An 18,141-nucleotide genomic window follows, 5' to 3' on the forward strand; every position below is an offset into this window, starting at 1 on the left:
CCAGTGGTTTTTTGTACAAGCTTTCTTCCGCATTGTCCATAATTGTAATATACCAGAGGAGACCTTTTATTGGAAGTAGGCTCTCTGCACCGTACAGTATTTTAAGATTTTTTCTTTGTTTATAAATGTTTGGTGTGACTATTTTTTATTATTATTGCAGTTTGCAAATTTTGTACATATTTAATATAAGTACATCTTCTATCTTCATGTCACTTGCTCCTGTTCTTCATTTTACTTAACTTAACATCGCTTTATTTTTGTAATATTTATATTTTTGTAATACTTGCATCAACTGTAAAGCCCCTTATGTTATATCTAACAAAAGCGGCGCTATACAAATTGTTCAATAAATAAATAAATATGGGTAATATGAAATATGGGTAGTATGAACTATAGGTAATATGAACTAACGGTAATATGAACTATGTGTAATATGAACCATGGGGTAATATGAACTATGGGTAATATGAACTATGGATAGTATCAACAACTAGGCTAGGCTAGCTAGGCTTCATTCTTCGAAATTCCAGAGGTTTCAAGAATATTTCAACATTAAAAATTTTGTATACATCCCTGGTTCGTAGTCAAGTCGAATATAACTCCTCGATCTGGTCCCCCCACTACAAATTACATTCAGATTCAATCGAAAAAATTCAACATAAATTCCTAAGACACATTAATTTTAAACTCGGTATTCCCATTGAAAATATAAATTATAATTACTTGATGAAAAATCTAAATTTATTAAAACTCTCAGATCGAAGAATTATATCCGACTTAATATTTATGTTCAAAATTGTAAATGGTAGTATAGACAGTCCTGATTTAATTAACCTCATTGAATTTCATATACCCACGAGAGCTACTCGTTCCAAAATTTTGTTTAAATGCAACAATATCAGGACTGAGTATTCCAAACACTCGCTTGTACCTAGGTTGCATGAAGTTAATAATAGATACGCAGATGTGGCAGATCTATTTAACTGCACGCAAGGTAGGTACAAGAGGGCTATGCTATCAAATCTTTTCAATCAATATTAATTTAATCTAATTCTACCTTATTTGCACTATACAAACTTATGTACTTGTATCTCTTGTTTACTTACTTACCTACTTACTCTCTAATGTCATTTCACAATCAAATGCCACATATATTTGTAATTCTTTTTTTTAAATATTTTAACTGTGACATGTTATCATTGTTTATGGTATATTTATACCGTTGATATTAAATAAATAAATAAATAAACTATGGGAAATATGAATTATGGGTAATATGGCATACAATTTTTCCCACAACTTTCAATAATTTAACATTATTCTTTCAGAAAAACCATCCACGCCATCGCTCGAGGCTGCTGGTAAGCCAGTCATACCAACCAGCCGCTCTGTCTCCGTCAAGGAAGGCAGTGAGATGAATGCCACGTGCGCGGTGGTGGGGGGAAGGCCCAAGCCCAAACTGTCGTGGATACTCAGGAAGCCTAGCACCAGCCTTATTGGGGAATTGGATAAGGAGGCCACGGAAGACATGACTGTTGAAGATGAGGAGAATGACGAAGGTTGGTATTTCATTTACTTAAGAACATAAATAGTAAATAGGTTCTCCAAGCAATTTCAAAATTAATTTCATGTATAAAGTTATTAAAATATAAACTTTTTGTGTTCTAACATCGAAGACCTCCTTAACGTGGATAAGCTGGTGAAATCAATGAAAATATATTTATAAAAGAAGAGTGTTTGAAATCTAGAATTTTAATACTAATAAAAATATTTGGAAGATTTCTAAAGCGCCGTTTATGCGCTAAATCACAAAAAGGGCGCTGTACAAATATATAATACATTTCTGCAATGATATATATGTTATTACTAACTATATATGGAGATAATATACAGTACCATACTTACCTGGTAGGTCATTTGAGATTAACACTTAATTAACATTAACTAATTGTTTATTAGCGAAATTTAGGATTGGAAAATTGGACATAATTGGACTTTCCGGTATTTATTTTAATAATATATATTTATGTTCTTTAATAAGCGTGTTTAGGAAAGAAAAAGCAAATTCTACAATGGGAGGTTTTGATCAGAATTTACCTTCCTAAATGTGATTCGTCCCTCGGTATAAGACAGATTTCGAAAACAGAGATTGATGAAATTTTGTACACTTGACCTTCAAAAGAAGAGGAAAAGGGCTGTCTTCGTTATATTTCGTATAACCACCCCATCCCCTTTTCCCACCCCTTAAAGCAGATTTTTGATAATTCTTGATGTAATTTTGGCGTCCAAAACAAGAGGGAATTTAATACTACCTGGATTAAATTTTGTAAAAACTCGGCATAATGCTCGAGTAATGCTGGAGACCTTAGCTTAGCTTACAATAAGAATAAAAAAACAATTTTTAACTTTTCTGATGTAATATAAAGATATTAGCCCGTTATTACGAAACATTACGTCTTACTTGTTAGGCTAAGCGTTTATGTATTTATGCCAGCCTTAAGCCCGGTTTAACCATACTTATTCCGACCTTATGCGCCGCGTAATATTAACAACGTTTTTATAAGTAAGGGGAACAGGTTTTAAAAGTACAAGATTTTCCAATAAGAGGTGTTATTTTGATATTCAAAGAAACTTTTTCCATAAAAGATCAATGGTTTCGTTGCTTTTGTGGCACGTAGCGCCGTCTTGTTGAAAGTAAACGTTGTTCAGATCAATACCATCCAATTCTGGACATAAAAAATCATTAATCATCTCTCAATAGCGCAATCTATTCACCGTAACTGTTGCTCCAGCCTCATTTTCGAAAAAGTATGGTCCAATGTCTCCGCCGGACCATAAACCGCACCAAACAGTCACACGTCGAGGATAGAGAAGCTTTTCAACAATAAATCTTGGGTTTTCCGAGCCCCAGATGCGACAATTTTGCTTGTTGACGAAGCCACCGAGGTGGAAATGGGCCTCATCACTCAAGATGATTTGCATTTGATTCACTCAAGTGAATTTTAATAATTTCAATGTTTTGTTGAAGCGTGCATCGTTCCATTTTTATTAATTGCGTAGTTTCTTCTTGTCAAATATCAAAAAATGACAGCCTCAAAAATAACATTTACCGAAATAGCGGGCTATTTAAAATAACACCTCTTATTGGAAAACCATGTATGTCAATACCGCAATATAGTCCAACTGCCCTAACTGTAACGTATTCAGTGACGATGGCATAACTAATTGGGGTCTTTTCTGATGCTAAAGGTAGAGGAGAAGGTAAGGAGATGGAAAAGAGGATGGTTGGTTGATCGCCTAAACAAATTTAAAGTAACGTTTCGATTATGAATAGTGGTCACTCAACAGCGCAATACTAAGAGTATCTATATTCTACAAATGGACTTCAATTTTTTTTTTCTTATACCCCATTCTGGACACCATGAGGAAAATAATTTCCCTAAAGGCCTATGTGGATGGATTGGGGATGCTGTATGAAGGGTGTTTTTAAGGATATGAAGGAGAGATAGAAAAGGTAAGAGGGATGGGTAGAAATCTAAAGATCAGTGTGTCCAGAAGTGACGGACGTATAATAATAATAATAATAACATGGCATTTATATAGCGCAGTTTAGTGTCATTTCACTTCGTATAACAAACTTGAAAAAAATGGTAATTCAGTATTAGTCGTTCTAAAAATTATTCCTACAGTGTGCTTTACCCAAATGCAGATCTAATATTATGACATTAAATACACTGTTCATACAAAGTGATAAACAACACTTAGAATAACAATAACAGCAGGATAGGACAAAACACGAATATTAAAACTAAAACATAATATAAAACAGGAGGCAGTTTGTGCTCAGAAATGAGAATCTTCTGCGCAGACATTTTAAAACGGTACAATAAGGAGACAACCGAAACCAAACAATTACCGGAAGTTTTAGAATATTGCTTATTATAAAATATTGAAAAGAAGTTAAAATTTATGAATGGTAAGATTTTTTAAATAATTTTGTTTTTAAAGCCCGTTTAAATTCAGCCAAATTCTGGAGATTAGTAAGAGCTGCAGGAAGTCTATTACAGATGAGCGGGCCTGTTACACTAAAAGAACGATCATAGTAAACAGCTCGATTTGACCTAGAAAGTTCTATTAGACGATTACTAACATCTAGATCTGCTGACCTTAGAGCAAACTGTCTATTGCTTAAGTTTTGCCGGATACATAGTTCCGATATATAGGCTGGCGCTATTATTTGCAATGCTTTGAAGGTCATTAATGACTCTATGACTCTATCCTCCCGCTGCGGTACAAGACGATGGGTCGAGAGACCGGCTGGAGAGGTCAAAAGGTCTCCTTCAACCGGCCTCTCCTGATAAGGCCCGCCACGAAGCTAGTGGGAAGGTGTATCCGTCGCCAAATACCGAACACACCACACCCGATCCAAAATGAACCCGGGCACTCCTGATAAGGCACCAATCGTAGCAAACAACTTGAGGTGACGTACGGCAGAGGTTTTGGTTATCCTTTAAATAATTCCCTTGTCTACTGTACCCATACCCGCCTCCCAAATAGGATTACCATGAAAATTAAGTAACTTATATTATTTACCGATAAAATTCTATAGTCAAATCAAAATTTCAAACACCGTGGTACATTTATAATCATTCTTCATTTTTAGAGCTTTTAAAACGAAATTTTCTCAGAATTATTCGCATTGTTTCCGTTTTACCTCCAAAATACTCTGGCACTTAAGACCGTCGACAAAGTGTTGACAAACAAACTGTTTTTTATTACTTAAAAAATGTCTTGGGACAAAATAGGGGAATAATCTATTTCAGCTTGAGTTTGTTATTTTTAACCATAATTACGACATTATTATTCAATGGGTCTCTTCGACTCGATTTTGCAATTCTTTTCCGAGCTTTTTCGGAATAAGTAATGGGCACTGATATAATGTACTGATAGAAGTGCGTTATGGGCGTATCTGTGTACCCGAAGTAGGCTCAATTTTTCCTTACTTCTATGTCATTCTTTTATGAACACATAAAATTATATTCAACTAACCCACCTGCGGGTCTAGCTTAGTTGAATCAATAAATTTAGAATATCAGATCGATAGGCGTAACTACCGATGATTTTTTACTGATTTCTCGAGCACGGTCACGCTGTTGATAGCCAAACCGATATTAAAAACAAAACTGGAGGTATTGTCTATGAATTGTCAAATTCAAACGTCAACAAGTTACGTAAAATTATTAATAAATTGAAACATGAAAACAAAACGTTTTTTAAATAATTTGAATTTGCCATTTTTTTCTATGGAGGGGATTTCATGTAATTAACGTTTCGGCATAAAAATGTACAGAAATTATTTAAAAATATTATTAATTTTGAGCTTGAAAACTTTAAGATTTTATGAAAAACTTGTTATAAATCGATAGAAAATGGGTATGCGGGGGCTTAAATTTTGATAATTAGTTCGACAAAAATATTTAAATAGCGTAGTGGTTTTTATTCCAAATAAATTGAAAAATCCTTATTACCATAACAATGTTCTAATTTATTTTGTCTTATCTTACCTTCCCAGGTTTCCTGTCCACCGTTCGTCTCATCGTCCAGAGATCTCATCACAACTCTACCCTCAGCTGTGTGATGACCCATCCCACGCTGGCCCTCTCTCTGCACACCACTGTCAAGATCATGATCCAATGTAAGTTCATATACTCTACCTTAAACTTGTAGAGAATTGATCAAAGAATATCCGGTTTGTCAAAATCATAATTCAATCTAAGTCCACGAGCTTCAGCTTATACTTGCAGAGAATCGGTAATCAAATATCCGGCTCGATGGACCAAATTTAGTTTTACTCTCATGTAGGAATAAAGGTTTTATATATATTTGGATTTATGAATGTTTCACAAAATTTTCGGTAAAAAGAGAGCTTTATGTATGATTTACCGCCAGACTTTTATCATTTTTTAAAAGAAATAGCCAAAATTTAAAGTTTCATTACATCTACGCGTCATTGTTACAAATGTAGGGCGTTTTTAAAAAGAAATAGTTTTTTTTTTCGTTTCAATACACCTACGTGTCATTGTTACAATTTCAACGTTTCAATACATCTTCGCATCATTGTTACAAACGTGGGCCGTTTTAAAAAAGAAATATGCATAATTGATATTGGTACGAACGTTTGGGGTTTAAAAAAGAAATACGCATAGTTGCTATTGGTACGAACGTTTGGGGTTTAAAAAAGAAATACGCATAATTTCTACATTCAAATACACCAACGCGTCATTGTTAAAAACGTATGGCGTTTTAAAAAAAAAATATGTTCTATTTCTACGTTTCAATACACCCACGCGTCATTGTTAAATACGTACTATTTCTATGTTTCAATACACCTACGCGCCATTGTTACAAATTTAGGGTGTTTTAAAAAAGAAATACTCACAATTTCAACGTTTCAATACATCTACGTATCATTATTAAAAACGTGAGGCGTTTTCAAGAGAAATACTTTCAATTTCAATACATCTACACATCATTGATACAACCGTAGGGGTTTTTAAAAAAGAAATACGCATAATTTCTACGTTTCAATATACCTACGCGTCATTGTTACAAATGTAGGGCTTTAAAAAAAATACGTATAATTTTTTCGATTTAATACGTCTATCTATTGTTGCAAACAAATTGCAAGATCCTTTTTTCCGACATTGATTAAATTATTGATATGTAAATCAGTGTCGGTCGTGCTCGGGTCGTCGATAAAAAACAAACATCTACAGGTTTATTCTACCTATATTGCTTAGTTGACGATATGGCCGGGATATGTCCCTAGATGGAAAGTAAGTTCTCCTATTTATATGGGTACCCAAATGGTTGGAATCATTCGAATTTTCTGTCTTTGTCATTTTAGAACAAGACATGTGAGTATAACCAATTATTGTAGAATTTTAAATGAAAAATATTATAAGTTGATGACTCACTCTACTGGGTTTTACCAAAAATAATATGGATTTAATTTATAGTTTTCGATAAATTTGTAAGAAATTGATAGTAATATATCCGAATTGATATTCAAAATTTAAAATATTATGTTTGTATACTTTTCACAGCATTACGTTCCGGCTGATTCTGTTTCAGTAAAAAAACTTATTGTCTTTATGTCACGGGAACAAGTATTTTATCAGATATGTCATCGCAATCCATTGGAACATAGGTTCTCGATAAATATATACATTTCTTGTAGAATGTTGATAATGAAATATCCGGCTCGAAGGACCAATTTTCATGTTCCTCACTTTGTTGCGTGTTTAAATTTTGAATAACAATATTCCATTTCAATCGATTCTGGGTCTGATAAACACCGCATGCCACATTCGAGATATTACTTTGACTTGTGATTACAACCTATTTAAACACAAACGTAAAATGATAAATATATAATCCTTGAAGGATATTTGTAACGTAGTTACTTCAAGATGGATTTAGGTTTGTTTTTGCGAGCTGGCGCTGGGATTTTGGTTAGACTTAAGCCGAATTTTGCCTGGAATATCGACGCAGTTTTGAAAGTAGTGTTTTATTTCTACCTAGTGATGGTATTTAGAGTTTTCAAACCACCATCGTTCCTCCCATTGACAGTGTGATCTCCTGCGCTTGTTGTCTACCAAAATAACGAAAAAATGGCTGCCATGGTGCGTGCGTTTTTTTTGTTTGGTGCGCGATCGGTGTTGAAAAAAAGCCCTGAAAATTGTGCCGAGAGCCACGAGAGAGGATCGAAACGGATTGCCGCTTGATTCCCGGACATGAGGGATGGAACTCGTTGGTCCTGTGAGAGCACGCTTGGAAGAGAATGCTACCTTCAAGCCAGAATATCACGGGTTTGTAAAATTCCTTCCTTTTTCTCTCTCCCTAGTTTTATATGCCAAATATATTGATAATTGCTAGTAGCATTTTGTTCTTATTTTTATTACATTAATTAATCAAGGAAATTAAATCTTCTTCCTTCTGAATGAACAGTATCGACTTGTTCTACGAATCCTGGGTTTAATTTGCTCCATGTTCTCGCTAAATTTACACACATTAAGAGATGAGTGACATTATTATAGGTCATATTATTTTGCGTCACATATTGATTAATAAATATCCGGCTCGAAGGACCAACTTTCCTATTACTCACTTTGTTGTGGGTTTAAATTTGAAAAATGGCCGTTAACCTTCCACAGTATTCCATTTTAGCCGAATCTGGTTCTGATTAAACTAATTATTTCTCTACCACGTGAACAAGTAATTTATAAGGAATTACTTTGGCATGTGATTACGGCCCATTTGTATGCGGACCCTACCCCGACCGATAATTGACAATTCGGTAAATTAGCATTATTGATTTTCATTCCGATTGGATTTAAAATAAAATACGTGTAAAGGCTCCAATAGGGGGAGGGTGGTGGGCGAATTTGAGGGTGGTTTTAATGGTTTATTGGAGAATGTGTTTAGGAGGTAGTTGTCAGGGTCGTTATTTAAATAAAATATTAATGATATACTAAAATACGACTGCTCCCAACCGTCTTGGAATAGAGAGACAATGGCATTTTTGTGAGGCTGAAGGTAGTGCGGATAGGAAAGAGATGGGAAGAGAAAGGTGAGGGGAAGCATCTTGCTTTTTTCAGGAAAAAGGGGCACAGTGGTAGATATTCTTAGTATCACCCTGATGAAAGACAGCTAATCAGATTCGAAAAGTTACTTGAAATTGCTAGGTAGGTACTTACTTCAGGTACCATCATCATGGCGGATGTGATGACTTTGTTGACACTTGATGGACAACTGTGACGCGGTGCGAAACGTTGAACAAAGAAAGAGGATGTACAACACGGTATAATCACGATAATCAACAAATCATATCTGACGTTCACCATGTTCTGAGTAGCGCAGACCCGTAAAAAACCACGAGATATTAAAATTGAATTTTCAACATGACCATCAAAATAATTTTCTGTCATTTTTTTTGTAGGTGAGTACCTACCTACTTTATTGGTTATGAGAATTTTTCTCACCATCAGGTCCAATTTCGGAAATTAAATTTGAATTCAAAGCAAATCCTAGTTCCTGAATTGCGCAGGGCAGACACAATCGAAATTATTATTTTTGATGGTCAATGTGTTGAAACTTTCAAATAAATAAATTATTTACCACTATCCTTTTCCTCGCGATTGTTGGTTTTTTATTCGTTTTTCAGCTGCGCCACTGTTATAAATTGGTTGTAAGCTATACCAGTATTATTATAAGATTAGGGATTATTAAAATGATTCTCCTAAATCGATTATCTAGTTTATTGTCAACCGAGTACAGAGATTACGGATGCGTAATCTATATACATGGGCTTTTATACAACTATAATATCTAATATATATATTTTTAAGAATTAGAAACTTTCTGTCGATAAAAAATCTATATTTAATTTACTATGCCTTAGTTCAATCCACTTTACAATACGCTATTATTAGTTAGGGATCCGCGTATAAATGTAACCTTCTTCCAATTGAAATTATACAAAGAACAATTATTAAAATTATATTAAAAAAATCCTTTGACTACCCAACAGAACGCCTGTTTGAAGAATTTCAAGTACCTACATTTAAAGACCTATATATTAAAAACTCATTAATCCAAATTATAAAAGAAAAAGATAAATATCAATTTTTAAATGAAAACAGAACGCGACTTAGACATGTTTTTCTATGCCCAAAACTAAATACGTCTTTTGCACAACATCATTATACTTACCAGGGAAGAACTTTTTTCAATCGTCTACCAGAAGAAATCAGAAGCATTAATGATAAAACCCGAATACTGCTCTCTGTCAAGAGACATTTTAAAAATTTTCTGAAAAAAAAACTACTGTCACTTAATTAATCTCACAAATATCCTTAGTTTTCCATAACTTCCTTTCTTTTTTAAATTTAATAAATTAATATATTATCCTTCACGACTATCAAAAAAAAATACTACAGCAAGCATACATTTATGTAAAAAGAATTATTTAAATACTAACTAACAACAACATTTATGTACACTCCCCTTCCACACACAAGCAAATGCTTTCAATGGAAGAGTAGTAAAAAAATACAAGATGTAAAATGAATTATGTACCATGTAAACATATTATTAAAAATAAAAAATAATTACAAAAAATATCTCGTTCAACACTGACGGAGTCAAACACCTGACTTTATTGTCCTACGATTATATTCCGTAATTAGAGGTACCATAGTCCGACTTGCTCTGACTAATGTAAATTTTTTGCTATGCTTACAATAGTTATTTATTTATATATTTGATATACATAATAGTTTGGTGCAACAGTAATCAATAAATAAAAGTTTGCTATAAGCTAATAGAAATTCCGTTATGCTTGGTTATCAATATTATTAAGGTATATACAGGGTTTTCCAATAAGAGGTGTTATTTTGATATTCAATCGTAAAAGATCAATGGTTTCATTGCTCGTGTGGCACGTAGCGCCGTTTTTTGAATGTAAACGTTGTCCAGATCAATACCATCCAATTTCAGCCATAAAAATACATAAATCATCTCTCGATAGCGCAATCCATTCACCGTAACTGTTGATCCAGCCTCATTTTCGAAAAAGTAAGGTCCAATGACTCTGCCGGACCATAAACCGCACCAAACAGTCACACGTTGAGGATAGAGAGGCTTTTCAACAATAATTCTTGGGTTTTCCGAGCCCCAGATGCGACAATTTTGCTTGTTGACGAAGCCACCGAGGTGGAAATGGTCCTCATCACTCAAGATGATTTGCATTTGATTCACTCAAGTGAATTTTAATAATTTCAATGCGTTGTTGAAGCGTGTATCGTTCCATTTTTATTAATGGCGTAGTTTCTACTTGTCAAATGTCAAAAAATGACAGCTTCAAAAGTAACATCTACCGAAATAGCGGGCTATTCAAAATAACACCTCTTATTGGAAAAACCATATATATATATATATATATATATAACCTTCTTGTAACTATATTCCGTACAGTAGAACACATCTACAATTTCTTCAAAATTATTTCCATCTGCATGTAATCTACGTACAAGTGAGTATTTAAATGACTTAGTCCTGATATTGTTGTTGTAATATTTTTTTTTTCGATCGAGTAGTTCTAGTTGGTATGATGAAGGTGATTAGACTGAATATATATATTTAAACTAGCTGACGAGTACCCGTCAGGGTACCCTGCAGGGGATTATCCTTAGGAGATAGACATATACTATAGTGTATTTTTCTGTAGGCCTTTTTAACATGTACAATTCCGTAGTAGATTATTTTGGTGTATCTCATAAGGTTTAGCCAGCTTTAGCAATGTAAGTGCCCGAATTATTTTTTCGACTTGATTACGAATCATAGACTTTTCTCTACTTTAAAAAAAATATAATATTCATTATTTATATACATAAACCTTCCGAAAAAATTCTCTTAATGATAGTGAAAACTTAATAAAATCTGTTGTGTAGTTTATAAGAACTTAGCGCACAAATATACACACGCAGATAGCGACTTTATTTTATACTATTTAGAGATAAACCCGAGTAAACCAACAACCCATTAACCATTCTCAACCATCAAATTTGAAATGGCTCATTGATTTTCAATCAATAACATTTCAAAGCTGCGAACACTTCGTGATTTAGTACGCCATTTCGTTTATAGATGTCATTTTATACCTTATTCTGATAATATAATGCTCACTTTGTAAGCAGGGTATAATTTTCTCTATTAGCTAAGGACACACGGGTCCCACGTACGCTACGCAATGCATGACTTACTGCATTATCAGGACAACGTACACACTTGTCCTACGCACGCAATGCAAATTTTAATCGTAGTATCGCGATATTCAATTTATTTAACATTATTTATTTATATATATACGCCTAAAAAGGCTTTTACATAAAAGTGATACATGATGCAGTGTACATAGGAGAATATCTGTATTATGCAGGAGATACTGACAGTAAATATATGTAATCCATTGTAAAGTAGGTACAAAATACATAATTGTAAAATTGTGATTACAAGTATAATGAGAGAATATTAAGAAATAATTAAAAGAGAAAAAAAAAGTAAATAAAAAAAAACTAAATATGAAGCAATATTAGTAAAACGTAAGAGTAACATAAAGTAAAAAAAGAAATTACAATAACACTACATATAAGACAAAACAATAAAACTAATTTACCAACACTACTCTAATTTGTAGGATTCGACAAAGTGTTGGTATAGATTATGCTTAGTTCTATAAATGGAGTCAATAAATAAATCAATAGCACCCCCATACTTGTTGCCCAGATCATGCATCCTATTGGTCAGTGAGTGTGTCTGATAGTTAGTCGTGTATGTATTTCAGAAGAATGTTATATTTTGTCTTGTATTCCTAGTAGGAACATGGAATTTAATAGTGGAAACGATGGCAGAACTATCAATTAAGTTGTTAATGACTCTGTGTAACACAACTAGGTCTGAAATAATTCTCTTGTCAGACATTAATTATAACACGTAAAGTTTTATTACTAAATATATCAGTTTTTCATCTCCCATTTTAAAAACAAAATGTCTTGTATAGGGTAAGCAGATTCTTCAAAGCTGACAGCTGTTAACCCTGCTCAAATCTTAAGTACGCCCAACAATTGAATTTGAGAGCCGCCTCTGGGCTGGAGCCCCACAATACTTGATGAACCCAGTTGATTGTGTGCAAAGGAAGGCAGTCCGTCTTATTGACAAAGCTTATTCAATGTTGCGTGCTGAGTCTTTTCTACAGGTATTTTAATAGATCATCTAAGGAACTAGCAGCATTGATCTCTCGTGCATCTGCGCACATGCTTTGAAACTCGGCGGACACGAACTGAACACCCGTCCACAGTTGATGTTGGCTTCATGAAAACGTGTCGTTTCTTCGTGTCGGTTATATGTAAGTTGGCTCGTACGTGGAACGAGCTACCGGGAAGTGTTTTTCCTCCATCATATAATCTGGACGTCTTCAAGAACTGCATTGAAAAATAAATCCCTTCCTACAGTCCTTGGTTGGTACCTGGTCGCGATATAGTTCCCTGTCTTTATACTGTATAGACAAGGGCGATCTTGTGAGCTGACAAATACATAACGTACAACAAATGTCAGTAAACGCCAAACGCCAAACACCAAACGCCAAAACAAACGTAGCAGGTGAAATCAACTCATTTAAAGGCAAGACACCAAGGCCATATTTTCTTCACACATCCCACGCCGATCTAGACAGCTCATATTGGCGTTGCATGAGTAGCGTAGGATTGTGTTGTGTATGACAAGTGAGTTGCGTGCATTGCGTACGTAGACCCAATGTGTCCATACCTTTAATGTGTCAGTAAGATACATAGTGCGCTTCTTGGGTTCGAATCTTGGATAATATACGTTAGAATGATTTGAAATTCAATGCAATAATTTTTAATTTCATGTTTTAGTACGTCATTTCGTTCGTAGATGTCCTTTAGAACTTGCTCGGAGAATGTGTTAGTAAACGAAATTAATAGTGCACTTTGTGTGAGAAATCTTATAAACGTTATTTTGACGAAGAATTCAAAATAATAACCTTTAATATCTTGTGAGGTTTAATATACGAGAGGATATAAAATTTGTACTTAAAATTTTATAGTAGGTGCTTGGTACCATCATTTTAAAATTGCTTTAATTTTTATTAAAAGCTCACAAAGTCATGATTTTAAAACGAAAAGCTACATAGACCATGTATTTTTGTTTAGTTAAAATATTTCCTTCATAAAGCTTGAGCCAAACAAAACTGATAAACTGAAATAAAATTATTCGCTAAAAAAAGTGTTAGTTTTTTTTTTTAATATGTCAAATCATGGAAGCAAAACTTATTTTTTAACACTGAATTTGAAATACATGAAAGCAAATTCACAATATACAAGTATTTGGGAGCTCGGATCCCAAAAGAAGTGGATCCCAAAATCAACTGTTGATGAAGTACGTTTTCACTTAATTCCTTGCTATTTGGCAGTGATCGGAGATTATTTTAACCGTCTAAAATCAAATCATTTTGGCTTACGCATAATCTTTAAGTTTTCACTAAATTAATCTTAGCTATATTGGTGATAGTGAGAATAAGGATTAAGCCACATTACACATTACGCTATATTATGCGCGCATAATTTGGGCGTGATATATACGTATTATATGTTGGGATCAAACGGTACGCTATAATCTTCCTCGGGAGAGTGGGTTAAATCAATTAGGGGACTGCCGCGGAATATCATTTTTTTGTATGGGATCTGTCACTTTTGCAGATGTCCAAATTTTTCTAACCCTCTCTATTGCCTACGGCGGCATAATTTTCAAATTTCGCCTGGCTAGCAGATCACAACAAATATCGTCGCAACGCCAACACTTACGAGATATTTTTAGTTGTGACAGGTCTGTACAGGATTGTATTTGTATGGCGAGCAATATGGAGTTATATAAAACGCTTTGAACTTATAACGTAATCTGTCACCTCCTTAATAGAAAAAACGTTGGCCTCTAGGCCATCCTACACACACATTCCTAATTATAAGAGTTTCTAGTATCGTAATTTGCCACCCTAGAATACTTTTAACTGAGAAGTACTTAACGATGTATGATTAAAAAGGCTAGTACTTTGCGACATATTCTTCTATTGACAGTTCAGCGCTAAGTAAAGGTTAATCCATCCAAAATAATGGCTTTACTCTATGAATAGATACCGCTGAGCGAACAATAGGTACTCTCAGCAAACGTTGGTGACACTGAGATTAAGTAAGTCAAACTTTAACTGCGAAAGGACTTAGATAACTGCAAACTTTTTAGAATTTTCACTGACTTAGTAACTCTATATAAAATTATAAATGATGTATTTGATAGTGCAGAATTGCTTGCATTGATAAGTTTTCGGATTCCATTAGGTAATACTAGAAGTCAGGATTTATTTCAGTGCACAAATTCTGGGACTAACTACCATATGTATTTCTCACTGCCCAGAATACTTATGGAGGGAAATAATTGTACCGAGTCAGTGGACCCCTTTAATTTATCACTTAACAAATACAAATAACTGTTACCTAGTTATTTATAATAAATATTTAAAAATAATAAATAAATCAACGTGTACATTGTTCAAGATGTATGAGCTCTTTTGTACTATATTTTCAAATAGAGACGCATACATTTTGTAACTTTTCTTGATTTTTTTGCGAATGTTAATAATAATAATAATAATAATTGGCTGAGAGTAGCTAAGTCTTGTTTTAACTACTCCATCTGCCCTTTCATTTGTCTTAAAATTTGTTTTTTACGATTCGGTTCCGTTTCAAGATGGCGGCCGTTTTGAATTTTTTTATCATCCCGCTAGAGGTCGCGTGGTCGTGGTTTCGACTACCAATTGTCAAATAGGAATAAAAAAAATGACAGTTTCTATTTGCCCGAAGAATGTCTAAAATAATAATAATCATTGAGATGGTAACATTTCTTCGAAAAAGTGGCGTGATTCCATATTTTTTTATAATTAAGGCCCCGTTCAAAGATGGTTTGAAAGGGAAATATGTAAATACGAATGTTAGAGGGAGCGCGCTAATATAAAAAAAAATATAATAATTAAGCGAAAATATTAAATAAAACACGACTCGTTTGAAATAGAGCAAAAATCTCACGACAAATGCTTTAGTTGCATTTAAAGATACACCGTGAATTTTTTCATGCACATAACATATTAAATTATCGAGCAAAACGTGTTTTAAATAATTTTCGGAGCTTACTTTGCGATTTTTTTCTATCGAGGGAATTTCATATAATTAACATTTTGGCATAACAAATGTATAGATATTATCTTTAAAAATAATACACATTTTTTTTGTAACTTAAAAAATTAAAGGGTTAGCGAGAAACTTGTTATAAATCGGTAGAAATTGGGTTTGGGGGGGGCTTAATTATTAAGTACCTACTTAAAAAAAATTATAATTTTGGTAAGAGAAAATCAGAAACATGTTTTTTTGGGTGAGAAATTTAGAAGCCTTTTTCTCAGGATCTACACGGCCGAATCGACTAAAATTTTGAATACGTTTTAAGACTTATGGTCTGAAATGGAATAAAAAAAAATCATTTTCATTTTAAAAATCTTCATTGAGTGGTACTGTACGTTACTTTCAGTGTACTTTATTTCTTGATTATACTTTAAATAAAATAAAAAAAACAATGCAAAAATTTAATAAAAATAAATAAAAAAATTCACGCATTTAAGAGTTAAGAAAACTATTTGTTTAACAGTTTCAAGAATTGACTCCCAGATATATTTTACGTTTCCCGTAAAGCGAGCACGCAAAATTTGTCGCATAAAATGTCAAATGTCATACAATTTTATTACCTCCAGCGAGATAAGGAGAGTTTCCACAAGCGGGAAAAATTATATTACATTATTCTCTCGTATTTCTACTCCAAACGATACGATATCATCCAAAACCACCTCAGAACAGGCCAGGATATCGAATCAAACTGGCCTCTTATTTCTATTAGCTCTAACTTACTAACTGTATGAATGTAATATAATAGAAAAACAGAATTCATTAATATAAACAAGTACAAACATACTCTACAGGAAAACATAATAACATACATTTAAACACCATACACAATATAGCCAGCAATCCATTGGCTACGAGATAAAAAAAATGAAACAAACACTTAGTTTTAAACCACTTTATTTTGAGGTATATTCGTCGACCGGTTTCGATTGGACTCAATCTTCTTCAAGACAATAAAATATAATCTGAATCTGAAATATTGTTCTGAAGAAGATTGAGTCCAATCGAAACCGGTCGACGAATATACCTCAAAATAAAGTGGTTTAGAACTAAGGACGGGTTGTTTCGGAGAATTTCAACAATTCATCAATTTTCAACGTTCGTTTTCGGGTTCTGTGAAAGTCCTATTCAAATAAAAACAGAACTTGAAAAAGTCTTTCACAGAACTTGAAAATGAACGTTGAAATTTGATGAATTGTTAAAATTCTCCGAAACAACCCGTCCTAAGTGTTTGTTTCATTTTGTATAATGTCAAGCCACAAAGTGTTTGCTTTCTTCGATAATTTAAAAAAATATATTTTAAAGTGGTCAAAAATGTAATTTTTTTTGCTGAAACTAAAAAAATAACTTTCTAATCATCACGCCGTTTCCCTCAGGAGTATGCAGAGAGAAATGACTATCAAAAACGTGGTATTGGCAAAAACTCCTTGCGTAATGAACATTTATACAAAACCTTTTCTTCATCTGAATTATGTAATGCCCCGACTCGTTTAATGTCAGGTCTTATACAAACCTAGTATTCATTCAACTATTACTACACTAGTAGATATTTCTTTTAATTATGTATTGTTTAACTGCACTTCTATTAACAAATGTATCACTTGCAACAATATTTTAGTGTAAACTTTACTTGTTCTGTAATCACTCTATTGTAAAAGCCATTTTATGGCGTTTAAATAAATAAATATCTCCCTGTGTTTTGTATTCAAAAGCTGAATACAAAACACAGGGAGATAAGAAATATAAAACAAAGTAATATATAAAAAAAACTACATAATGTATTTATAATTACTTCATATTATCCATACTGCTAAATTTGAATAATAAGTTAATGAAATCCTCCTCACGGGAGATCCCAGTGTGGATATTACATATCTACACGGAGAAAAATGAGTATTGATATTTTATTAAGAAACTCTTTAAATTATTAGTATTCCGGTTAAAAACGGGACTGCAGGACGTTTAGAGGTAAAATTTAAGTAAATTCGTAATAATATCGGAACACGTGTTTATGCACCTGTGTTTGTCTTGATAAGAATAGTGCCGAAATGCGAACATGACATTTTTCCGACATCGTGATAACACATTGGTATTCTACTAAAAGATTATCAGGAAACCTATCAATTCATTCGTTGAGGGCCTGCAGTCCCGCTTTTAACCGGATTACGAATAGTTTTAAGAGATTCTTAATAAATCAGCAATATTTTTAATCATTAAGTTTTCTCAGTGCATTTGTTACAAAAAAGGAAGATAATAACACATTTATTATTAGTACTAT

At 33.3% G+C, this 18,141-nt stretch overlaps 1 protein-coding gene across 1 annotated transcript in view; it reads left to right on the plus strand.

Moving 5' to 3' along the window:
* Positions 1-457: 457 nt before the first annotated feature.
* Positions 458-18,141, plus strand: part of LOC149409569 (cell adhesion molecule 3-like) — a 491,423-nt gene continuing 473,739 nt past the window's right edge. The window contains exons 1-3 of the mRNA XM_089649447.1: positions 458-461; positions 1,329-1,559; positions 5,573-5,695. Coding sequence (XP_089505573.1) covers positions 458-461; positions 1,329-1,559; positions 5,573-5,695 — 358 coding nt within the window. The remainder of the gene's footprint in view (positions 462-1,328; positions 1,560-5,572; positions 5,696-18,141) is intronic.

The sequence above is a fragment of the Hesperophylax consimilis genome, chromosome 30, assembly GCF_061612785.1.
Source record: "Hesperophylax consimilis isolate HC1 chromosome 30, BYU_Hcon_1.0, whole genome shotgun sequence".
Classification (NCBI taxonomy): domain Eukaryota; kingdom Metazoa; phylum Arthropoda; class Insecta; order Trichoptera; family Limnephilidae; genus Hesperophylax; species Hesperophylax consimilis.